The sequence below is a fragment of the Diospyros lotus genome, chromosome 3 (genome assembly GCF_014633365.1).
Source record: "Diospyros lotus cultivar Yz01 chromosome 3, ASM1463336v1, whole genome shotgun sequence".
NCBI lineage: Eukaryota > Viridiplantae > Streptophyta > Magnoliopsida > Ericales > Ebenaceae > Diospyros > Diospyros lotus.
The window spans coordinates 25203762-25216166 of record NC_068340.1 but is presented as its reverse complement, the minus strand read 5'-3'; the positions used below and the strand labels follow the sequence as shown (position 1 = coordinate 25216166).

The following is a 12405-nucleotide window of genomic DNA, read 5'->3' as shown; positions in this document are numbered from 1 at the left end:
CTCCGTTAAGTCGGAATCAATAGAATCGTCTCCAGACTCCTCGATCTGGGGCCTTAATCACCGGAATTAATTTCATCGATCTTCAACTCGAATCAAAACCACAACCAAGGATGGACTACTCTGATACCAATTTGTCACAACCCTAGGATTTGATTAAGGTTAGAAAGGGAAGTGAGAAGAGTTCACGGGAGAAAGAGTAGAATTCGGAGGGAGAGATTGAATAGAATTAGGGAGAGAAGGGATGGAACAGTGGAGAACGAGAGAGAGAGAGAGGGGGGGAGGGAAAGAGAGAGAAATTGTAGAGAAAGAATTAGAATTCATTCAATTCAATTCAAGCCTGCCCTTTTCTACATACTATAGCCTATTTATAGGCTATACAACTGAAAGAAACATCTAGAATAACAGCCCATGTGCAATAACAAAATAACAGAAATAACTCCTAACAAACTAAGGTAACTAATTACCCTTGGGTCATGACAAAAATGTGATGGATTTTGTGATGGCTTGTGATGTTTGCCAACGTTGTAAGCATGAAATAGTGGCAACTCCTAGTTTATCACAGCCATTAGCAACGCCTTTACAGGCTTGGACAAGTGTGTCTATGGATTTTGTAGAGGGATTACCTAAATCAAAGGGCAAATATTGCATTTTGGTGGTGGTGGATCAATTTAAGAAATTTGCCTATTTTCTAAGTCTCTCACATCCTTTTACAGCTCAAGAAGTGGCCAGGATATTCTTAGATCATGTTGCCAAGTTACATGGAGTTCCACAATCCATAGTTTCTGACAAATATAAGGTTTTTACAAGCCTACTGTGGTAAGAACTTTTTAAATCTTTGGGCATTAAATTGCATATGTCTACTGCCTATTACCCAGAATCAGATGACTAAACGGAAAGAACAAATCAATGTTTGGAGACTTATCTTTGCTGTCTCTATTTTCTATAGCCAAGGGTTTGGCATAAATGACTTCTTTGGCCCAGTGGTGGTACAATTCTTGCTATCACAGTTCCATTAAAATATCTCCTAGTTTGCTAATTCTGGGGCAACTAATCACATCACTTTAAACCTAAACAAACTCTCATTGCATGCTCCTTATACCAGTGGGGACAAAGTTGCCATAGGCAATGGTAAGCAACTACCTATTACTCATGTTGGTACTAGTTATTTTCAAGCCAAGTCTAAACCAAATTTAGTTCTTCCATTACCTAATGTTCTTCATGTTCCGAGTATGAAGAAAAATTTGATTAGTGTGTCACAACTTACTCATGATCATAATATTGTGGCTAAATTTCATTCGGATGTTTGTTTGATTAAGAACAAAGTTTCCGAACTGGTGCTAATTCGAGGACATCTTAAGGATGGGCTCTATCGGCTGACTCCAACAACTTGTTCTGCTATTGGCAACACTTCTACCCAATCCCTAGCGTATTCATCTATTCCTTCAGTGTTTTCTTCTTTAGCTACATGTAATAAACAAGATTCATGTAAATGGCAGAACTCATTTTGTCATGAGCTGCCAAGGGATGTAATTGTAGTTCAGAATACTAGAATTTGTCAACAGTGGCATGATAGGTTGGGACATCCATCAATGAATGTACTAAGATTTTTGTTGAATAAAATTGGCATTTCTTGTTCACTTTCAAATATGTCCTTTTGTAATTCTTGTAAGATTGGAAAATTAAGTCAACTTCCTTTTGCTAGCCACGAAATTACTGTTGTTAAACCTCTAGAATTGGTCTATTATGATCTATGGGAACCTGCCCCTGTTGTGTCCATTGAAGGATTTAGATACTACATAATCTTTGTGGATATATGCACCAAGTACACGTGGCTTTACCCCCTAAAACTCAAATCTAATGCCTTGACCATCTTTACTATTTTTCACATGTTTGTTGAACTTCAGTATCAAACTAAGCTCAAAGCATTACAAACTGACAATGGGGGGGGGGGCGAATTAAAGCTTTCTTACCTTATCTTCATGCCAATGGTATTTAGTCTCGGTTTACTTGTCCACACACCCATTAACAGAATGGTGTAGCAAAGAGGAAACACAGCCATATAGCTGAGATGGGTTTAACCTTGTTGTCTCATGCTCATATACCTCTTAAATTTTGGGTGGAAGCCTTTCAAACAGTAGTGCATCTTATTAATATGCTTCCTTCATCATCTCTAAAGTCCTGTATACCATTTGAACTGTTGTATCACAAACAACCTAACTACTCAATCCTTCAATCTTTTGGTTATGCTTGCTTTCCTTACCTTTGTCCCTATCACAAGCACAAATTTGATTTCCATTCTGCCAAGTGTGTTTTTCTTGGTTATAGTCACACCCAAATTGGATATAAGTACTTGCATCCATCAGGGAGAGTGTATGTATCTAGACATATAAAGTTCAATCCTAGTAATTTTCCCTACCCCACTTTGTTTTCTACTTCCTTTTCTTCCCTACCTCAGTCATCAGGATTAAATGGGTATTCTACTGCCTTTTTGGAACCTATCTCTTCCTCTTCTAATTCTTCAATGTGTCCTCAAGTAGCACAGTTTCTGGCCCCAGCACCGTCTAGTGTTGTCTCCGATGGTACATGTGACAGTTCGGCTCCGCCTACTAGTGCCTCACAAGATCTCCAACCTTCTATTATTCAGTCACCAGAACCTCCAATCTCTCTACCCAAGCCTAAACCTATTCCAACACCTTCCATTCACCCTATGATCACAAGATCAAAGTCTAAACAACTAGTTGCCCCTTTCCCTCATGCCTTAGCGAGTTCCCTTGAACCTAGTTCAGTTCGGGAGTCTCTTTTAGACTCACGATGGGTTAAGGCCATGGAAGAGGAGTACATAGCTTTGCAGAGAAATAATACTTGGGAGTTGGTTCCTTTTTCTCAGAATATGAACTTAATTGGCTATAAATGGGTTTTTCGGGTGAAGTATAATGTTGATGGGTCTATTCTTAAGTATAAGGCCAGACTGGCCGCCAAGGGATTTCTTCAAACTCCAGGAGTGGACTATGCTGAAACTTTCAACCCGATAGTTAAGGCTCCAACCATTAGAGTTCTCTTTTCTTTAGCAACCACCTTTGGTTGGGAGATCTAACAAGTTGATGTCAACAACATTTTCCTTAATGGAGATCCAACTGAGACTATTTCTATGGCTCAACCTGAAGGGTTTATAAGCTCTCAGTTTCCTACTCATGTATGTCGATTGAAGAAATCTTTGTATGGGCTTAAGCAAACTCCTCAAGCTTGGTATATGAAACTGAGAACATCATTACAGAATTAGGGATTTGTTAGGGCTGTGTCAAATGCTTCTTTGTTTATCAAGAAGACAGCTGGTTATGTGCTCTTTGTCTTGGTATACATTGATGATATACTCATCACAAGTTCGGATTCCACAGCCCTTAGATCGTGTATTCATGACTTGGACACACATTTCGCTCTTAAGACCCTTGGCTTTGTGAATTACTTCCCAGGGTTTGAAGCATATAGGGATAGCAGTGGTATATATCTAACTAAGTCCAAGTATGTTGTTGATTTGTTGAAAAAGGCTGCTATGCAAGATTGCAAGCCTTGTGCGACTCCTATGGCTGCTGGGATTTCTTTAACTGATGAAGGAGAGTCATTTTCTAATCCATCTTTGTACATAACTCTTATTGGTTCCTTGCAGTACTTGACATATACTCGCCCAGACATAGCCTTTATAGTGAAAAAATTGAGCCAATTTATGTCCAATCCTAAGTCTCAACATTGATTAGCTTGTAAGAGACTACTTCGATATCTTAAAGGGGCTATTGGCTTGGGGTTGGTATTCTCTCCGTCACCGGATGATCTGTCCTTAGAAGTTTACACAGGTGCAGACCATGCTAGTTGCAAAGTGACTAGATGATCTACTAGTGGTTTTTGTGTCTATCTCAGAAGAAATCTTATTATATGGGGGTCCACAAAACAATCAGATGTTGCTAGATTAGTTAGGGAGACCGAGTACCGAGCAGTTGCCCTAGGTGTGATTGAGTTGATGTGGCTAAAATCTCTATTTCTGGAGTTAGGATATCTGTGTGATGCTACTCCTATAGTGTGGAGTGACAATTTGGTTGTCAAGAGCATGGCTGAGAATCTAGTATTTCGTTCTCGAACCAAGCATGTCAAGATTGATGTACATTTTGTTCGTGAGAAGGTAGAAAGTGGTGAAGTGGAGATCAAATATGTTCCAACATCTAATCAGGTGGCTGATATTCTCACTAAAGGGTTGCCTAGAGACCAATTCTTGTTTCTATGTCAAAAGCTTGGTTTGAAGATGTCCCTTGTGTACGATGATTATAGGGTTACTGCAGGACTGCCCAAGAATAAGTGCTTAACTTCCAGGAGCCTGATTTGAGGGGGTGTGTGGAAGCATCTAAAGTTTTGTGATAGTATTGTTTGTTGTTGCTATTGTTGTTTTTGTTTTCGTGTATTTCCTAATGTTGTTTGGTTGTTGTAATATATCTGTTGTATTAGCATTAGTGTTACTATGCTATATTAGTTATTGTTGAGACAGTGCCTCTTTCATGTGTAATGAGTTCCCTATTTAAGCAGCTCTTAGGTTCTTTTTCTAAGGTGAAGTATTCATTTTCTATGCAATATAATTTATGACTCCTCTCATTCTTTTTTCTCTCCTGTTTATTTCTATCATTTATTTGTGCCCTAGGGTTTCTATTTCATTTATATGGTTATAAACCTCCCCTTTTACTTGCCACTTTGGGATCTACATTAGTAGTTGTTTGTCATGGTTTAGCCTAGTTACATTTTATTTTTATTTCTGCAAAATTGTATTAGTTAGTTATTTACATATTAGAGATAGTCGTCTAGTGTTTAGGAGCAGTTATTGGTAGTGGGGGGAGCAATAACTACCACAAATAATTGCTGGTCAGCTTCCTATATAAAGCTGTAACCTCTTGGCTGATTTTATGTTTTTTGTATGAATTAAAAGTTATTCCTTTCTATCTGAAATTCTCCCTTTTCTATGAGTTTCTCTCTAATTCTCCCCCCTCTCTTTCTCTATTTTCCTGTCTAATCCTCCATCTCTCTTCATTATTTTCCCTTATTCTATCTGATTCTTCCCCATTTCTCTCTATTTCTCATATTCTCCCGATTCTATCTTCAAGATAATCACAAGTTATGCTCTGGTTTCTGACAAATTGGTATCAAAGCACTGATTCTTGGCTGGATCTAGGCATTTTCACTCAAGAATTTGCAGGCAAGCAAGACAAGTTGGTTCCTGGAAGCAGTACAAAGGCAGTGACCATAATTTAGAGGCAGTTATGTTGGCTATTTAGGGTGAAGTTGGAAGAAATTGACTGAAGAAATGGCAAAGGGAACCCGCACGAAGCAAATAAAGACAAGGGTAGAGGCTATGGAGATGGGTTTGCGACAGACTGAGGAAGAGTTGGGTCGTGGCTGGGAGGAGAACACAGCCACCAATGCTGCCACCAGAGAGGCTGTGCAATCGCTGGAGAAAGAAGTAGCTAACATGGGCCATAGGTTGGATGGGTTTTGAAAGATGTTTTCCAAGTTACCCCAGGCCAGCTTGCCGGAAGATTTTCCACCAAGAGCCGTGTCAAAACCAATCTTGACACGAGCAGACATTCTTACTCATGCTTCCACGTCACAGGAAGATGAGGAACAACCAGTAATAGACCCAGCATTCCAAATAAGGGGATCCCACCCAAATCACCAACACACACCTCTACCCAGGTTGGAAATTCCCATATTTGAAGGTGTTAGACCCAGGTGGTGGGTTAGGAGGTGTGAGAGGTTTTTCCAATATTATAATGTGGCCAAAAATTAGAAGATTAACCTTGCAACAACTTACTTTAATGACATGGTTGATGCCTCATTCCAAGGGTGGAGCAAGGTGAGGGTGGAGGCAAACTGGACCAAATTTGTGGAAGATCTCTGTGACAGGTTTGGAGAGAAATCTATAGTTGATACAATTGAGGAGTTCAATAAGTTGAAACAGGAAGGATCAATATTAGACTACCAAGTCCGTTTTGAGGAACTGAGGTCCTTAATGTTGAATGCACAGTGTCACGAGAAAGACTATTACCATAGCTCATTTAAATTTTTATTTACTTTTACTATTGTAATTCCTAATGCAGAAGTTAGTTTATTTACTTTTACTGCTGTAATTCCTAATGTAGAAGTAGTTATTGCCATGTGCAAGAAGGTTAGGAGAATATCAAGTTTGTTAGTGTGTAGGGCCCACCCTGGCAAGAGAATCTCTCCTCCCAAACGCCTTGTGTATATTCTCCCATCCTTGGGATGGATTGCAACTAACGAGAATATCAGAATTCTACATCATTTCCCTCTCTTCTCTCTGTTCTTCCTCCTTCCTTTCTTCTCTCTTATTTCTCTCTATTCTCTCTCTGTTTTCTGCTCTCTGTTTGAGTGTTTGATCCTTCTAATTCTCATCGGATTGGAAGGAAGAGAATTGTCATGCTTGGGGTCGCGACACACAGCCAACCTTAACTGAACAATATTTCGTTTCCAGCTTTACGAGAGATTTAAAAGATGAACTAAGGCCCACAATTAAGATGAGGCAGCTTGCAACTATTAAGCAGGTTGCCGAGAAGGCAAGATTACAAGAAATGGCCTTGGAAGCAATCTTCCAAAGGCACCACATCCCAACAGAAATTCAACCTTCAACGGATCAGCAGTTGGAAGGAAATCTGGGGATTGCAACATCAGGATGGAATCCTAGGGTTAATACTTCAGCAAAATCCCTGGCTATGGATCAGAGAGAGGAGGCAGCAAGGGTTGTGATACAAATGTGGAGAGAAATTCAGTCCAGGCCACCAGTGCAAAAGACAATTGCTGAATGTGGAAGGATTGGATGAAGGTGAAGAAGGGAGAGATGCTATAGGGATTGGCTGACATGGTGGGCCAGACAATAAGGTTTCTTGTGGACAATAAATTTTTAAGGGGGAGAGAATGTCACGGTTTAGGCTAGTTATATTTTATTTTTATTTCTGCAAAATTTTATTAGTTAGTTATTTACAAATTAGAGATAGTTGTGTAGTGTTTAGGAGCAGTTATTGGGAGTGGGGGAGTGGTAACTACCACAAATAACTATTGGTTAGATTCCTATATAAAGCTATAACCTCTTGGCTGATTTTATGTTTTTTGTATGAATTAAAAGTTATTCCCTTCTATATGAAATTCTCCCTTTTTTCTCTCTCTCTCTCTCTATTTTCCTTATCTAATCTTTGATCTCTCTCTGTTATTTGGTCTGATTCTTTCCATTTCTCTCTATTTCTCCTGTTCTCCCAATTATATCTTCAAGATAATCACAAGTCAGGCTCAGGTTCCTAACACTGCAGTTGACACTTATTTACAGCAGCAACGGGATGTATTACAGGTGCTACAAAAGGAAATAGCAATTGCTCAAAATAGGATGAAGCAGTTTGTTGATCGAAGACGAAGTGAAAGGGAGTTTGCAGTGGGAGATATGGTATATCTTAAGTTGAAACACTCCCATCAGGCTATTACTTGCTGGCAGGTTTCCAAGCTAAATTCTATGGCCCTTTTCCTACTGTAGCTAAATTTGAACTGCAGCTTCAGCTGCCTCTTGATACTCAAATTCATCTAGCATTCCATGTTTCACTACTTAAAAAATCAGTGGGAACACAGCTGGTTAGTCTTTCTTTGCCATCATTTGTTCTTGATCCTCCTCTTACAGTGGAATCGGCCTTTATTTTGGACAAAAGAGTCATTTACTGGCATGGAACTCCCTTAGTACAGGTTTTGGTTCAATGGTCTCACCACCATCCTAATAATAATACCTGGGAGTATTTACCCGATCTGCTTACTCAATTTCCTCAAGCTACATGCCTTCTCTCCATTTCTTGAGGACAGGAATTTTTTTTTTTTTTTTTTTTCCGCGGGGGGGGGGAGATTGTCAAGAACCTAACATTTGTATTAAGTGTTTTTTGATATTTTTGGCATGGTAGTTACAGCAGTGGTACTGTAACAAGCTTGTTCAAAGTTGTAATTTGTATTGGCAGCTTTATTGGTGCCAAACTTAACTGCCTGGATTAGTATAAAAACATAATCCAGCTGAATGAAAGAGGATCGAAGCATTTTTCCAGAAATTGTCCGTTTCTCTCTCAATTTCTCTCTTTTGATCTTGCTTTCCCTCTTGCCTACTTCTGTTTTCCTCTCATTTCTCCCTAAGTTCTGCCCTAATTCTCTCAATTAGCAGAAAATTGACCTTGTCAGATCTGAGGACCTGACAATGAGACTCAGATGACAAGTTTTAATCAGCATGAAATGTTGAAACACCTCCAATACCATCACTAGTTTCCTCTCAATATCTTCAGGCACATGATTGATACATTTATAACTATTAGTACCTTTATGCTCCAACAGAAGATTCCTTTCTCTCTCAAGTTCATATTTTCTTTTCCACTCAGCTGCCTCAGCTTGAGCATAAGCCTTCCCTTCAGCAGCTCGCCTTAATGCCTTTGCAACAGCTAAAACAAATCACAACAATATATAAACGTAGATTATCATCAAAAGTCATAAACCAGATTAACAGGTAAAGAAATAGTCCTCTTAACAATATGAAAAGTTTCAGGAAAAATAAGTATAATCATACTCCTCATCGCTTCAGAGAACTCTATAAGATGATCCTCACTTCCCTGAATAAATGGCTGCTGAATAATTTCCTCCACTGCCTTCTCATGGTTCAAGACCGAAATTGAATCAACAAAACCATTCTCTTGTCCGGAAACACTTGCACTTCCCTGTTACAAGAGGCCAATAAGTATAAGCATACCACTTGCTAGATATTAAACAAGGAACCGGGATCTTGTTAATAAAATATATGGACACTCATGTAGCCAAAGCATCTCAAATAGAAATACAGATTTTGAATGAAGTTGAAATAGTGGAGTTTAGTGAAAGTTCAACGTCTTACACAAACACAAGATAACCCAGCTCATAATATTATATATTTTTTAACATATAAGCTATAAACAAAGTACAAGTGTAGCAGGGAACGGATCATTATATTTCCAAAATGGGACTGGATTCTCAAGCCAATTAAACCGAGATTAAATTCATTCCTTCTAAATAACTCAACCAAAACTTCATCCCATCCTTTTTGCGGAGACAACCCAGTTCTTAAAATCCAGAGATCAAGCTTAAACTAGTAGAAGATTTAAGAGAACTCCACATTATGTTATGGTGCCTCATTGACAAAGATCAGGTACATTTAAGACAGAAAAATGCCAAACTTTCAATGCATTGGTATTGAAGGCAACAGATATTTAATGGACTAAAATAGAACTAGTTCCCTCAAACTAGTCTTTAGATTCTTTTGGTAAGTAATGAAAATTAATTAAGAAGACACACGTAGAGGCCAGACCCTGTACAAGGAATCAATTCTTCAAATTAGTCTTTAGATTCTTTTGGTAAGTAATGAAAATTAATTAAGAAGAAACACGTAGAGGCCAGACCCTGTACAAGGCATCAATTCTTCAAATTAGTCTTCAGTACAAAGAAACAAAGTCGAGTTGAAAAAGTTTTGGAGTCAAGAACATACAAACAATTGAGTTTCTTAAAGCAAATTTTCAATTGAATACTTGGGACTTACTTTGACAATTATTTTCCCTGCTTATATTCAGATTACAGGAAGAATAAGATACATGCTAGAATATTCATGCGTAACGATAATTAAGAAGTTAAAAAGGCATCCCAGTATAACCTTTCTTTTTCATTTGATCAGCAAACCTAACATATAATACTAAAAAATCAATTTTAAGGCAAGGTTTATGCAACTGGTGTAATAATTGAAATACTGCAATTTGTTTTGTCCTAATAATCTTAACATTACTGTGGTTTTAATGGCAGGCTATAGTAAAAACTTAATCAGATAGTGTGAAATAGATAGGACTTCAGAGTAACAATTGCACACGAAGGAAATTGCATGGATGGAACAACACCACCAAACATTAATCCCACTGAGTAAAGTTGGTAAAAAGAATGAAACAATAGAAAGTCACTAAAGTGAACAGAAGTTTAGTATTGCATAAAGAAACAATTGCGTCTTGGTCTCTCTAGATCAAACCCTTTGGTACGCATGACTCATAAGTCAAAATCATCAAACCTGCATTGGGATATCAAAAAGTTCTTCCAACCAACTTCACACAAGAAATATCTGCTATACATGTATATAAGAAACCCAATATTACACACGATATTGAGAAAAATAGTATTGTTTCTACTGCTTGCTTCCAAAACCCAATATTATACAGGATATTAAGAAAAATAGTATTGTTTCTACTGCTTTCCTCCCAATACAAGAAAAGATAATAGTTGTCCTTCAAAATACAGAATGGAAGATTTCAGATTCTTTTCCCAGTTGACTTTTGAGTTTTGACCATTCTGCATGGTCTTTGCTTACACTTGCATCTTAGCAGCAAACTATGAAATCAGTATAAGATGCACAATAAGTCGGATTTGTCAGTTGAAATACTAAAACCAATATTTTTGAAATGCAATATTATGAAAATTATTTTGTATATACATAATTTTATGAGAATAACACATACTATTATGGTGTGTCACATACGATTATGTGACTTAATGGGTGGCACTGCATCTTTTTTTTTCCCCCTACTACCATAAAATAATGTTCTCAAACAAAATTATCTTTAATTTTTCTGAACCCAAAAATCACAATTAAGACTTAGTAGAGCATACATCTAATGTAAGCTTCTTTCCCTCCAGATTCTATTTGAGATATCCACTGGAGTTCAAGAAATAAGTTCTTGAGTCTTCTGATCTGGCCAGCATATACAACAAGGTTTAGTGGCACTCTGATCCTCCCAAATGCGGTTGTCCAAGCCCATCACAATGTGATTGCTTAAGCAATAAAGTTGATTGCAAATTGATTCGTCCAAAGGCTTTACTCCAAACCATTAAACTTGACAATCAATTAAAAATTCACAGTTTTATGACTAGATAGAAAATTAAACCATAAAGAAGTGCTCTTAACTATTACAATCACTGCGTTAACCTTAACCTGAATATAATATATACAATATTCAGCCATCAAAAAGAACAGCAAACACAGGGACAGACCAACAAGAACAGGAAATGGAAGAGATGGACGCAATGGAACAGTAGAATAACAACTCCTGCCAGTCAAAATCGCCGAACAAATCTGAACTAGAAGAAGAGTCGGAAAAACCCTAATTGAACAAGAAAGGTTGACTAATCCAACCAAAAACAGAAACAAGAAACATCAGGATCAGCGTAATTGAGAAGCGAGTTCATACAGTGGAATTGGGAGCCATGGCTGGGCTCGTAGAGGGAGCGAGAGAGAGAGAGAGATCACCGAAGCCCCTCGCTCACAGCGGTGATGACACGGATTGATCAAACAGAGTCAGCCGTGACACATAAACAAACCGGCTTTCCTTCGATCAACTAATTTGGTGGAGAATTCTCGAGAAAGAATAAGAGACACAAGGAGCACGTAATGGGCCCACGTTCAATGCGTGGCTCGTCGTTTGCTTTTATCGCTTCTCTCTCTCTCTGCGCACCGAACATGTATGCATACAGATGCGTGTCTAGGATCAGACGCGTGCGTGGACAACCCAAACTACAAGTCAAACTTGCCCCCCGCCCCCGTGCTATCCACGTGTCCCCCAGTCGTTGGAGGCGTCGTCCCGTGGGTCGAGCAATGAGAAAATTTATTCAATATAATAATAATAAAATGCATCGACTGCCATGTCACGTTGAGTGCAATTTTGTACACCTCCGTTGTGAACTAAACATGTCACGTTGAGTGCAAAGTTGCAATAATTAGAATTTCTTTTAATAATAAAATATAAAACATTATTTTAATGGAACGTTATTTATAATTTTTAAGACTCTTAGAATCTTTGACTCCCAGAACTATTTATGAAATTTTATATTTTATTAGATTTAAATATTTTAAAAAATATTAGATTTTTTTAAAATTTTAGGTTACGTTCTTTTTATTATTTTTAAGTTATTTTTAATTTTTGATTTTTTAAAATAATGAAAACACGTTATCTTTATTATTTTTAAAAATATATTTTTGAAAATAATAAAAAAAATTATAAAGAAAACTCAAAATAACAAAAAGTTATTTTGAGTACTTTCATTCAAAACAAGTTTTATATTCAAAATACATTTATTTATATATTTATTTATATTTTATTACTGTAATGATAAAAAATATTCAAAATTCATTAACTTTAAAATGTATATATTTTTAATAATATATTAACATTACTAAAAAATTATTTTCAAAATTTCAAAGAGAACGCGCTTTCTAATTTTATATTTTAATAAATAATTTTTTAAAATGACAAAAAAAATGCATTTTTAATTTTCTAAAAC

At 37.2% G+C, this 12405-nt stretch overlaps 1 protein-coding gene across 4 annotated transcripts in view; it reads right to left on the bottom strand.

The window, feature by feature from the left end:
• The window catches only part of LOC127798101 (NAD(H) kinase 1-like), a 66550-nt gene extending 54970 nt beyond the window's left edge, over nt 1–11580 (bottom strand). For 2 of the 4 annotated variants that reach the window (XR_008022327.1, XR_008022326.1), the window contains exons 1-3: nt 11316–11574; nt 8630–8777; nt 8385–8504 (exon numbers count right to left, since the gene is read on the bottom strand). Coding sequence is in view for 2 of the 4 variants with exons in the window: in XM_052331417.1 (XP_052187377.1) it covers nt 8385–8504; nt 8630–8777; nt 11316–11333 (286 nt within the window). In the remaining 2 variants the exon portion in view is untranslated. Of the gene's footprint in view, nt 1–8384; nt 8505–8629; nt 8778–11315 lie in introns of all 4 variants that reach the window. The other 2 variants (XM_052331417.1, XM_052331418.1) reach the window with 2 other exon arrangements.
• Nucleotides 11581–12405: the final 825 nt, after the last annotated feature.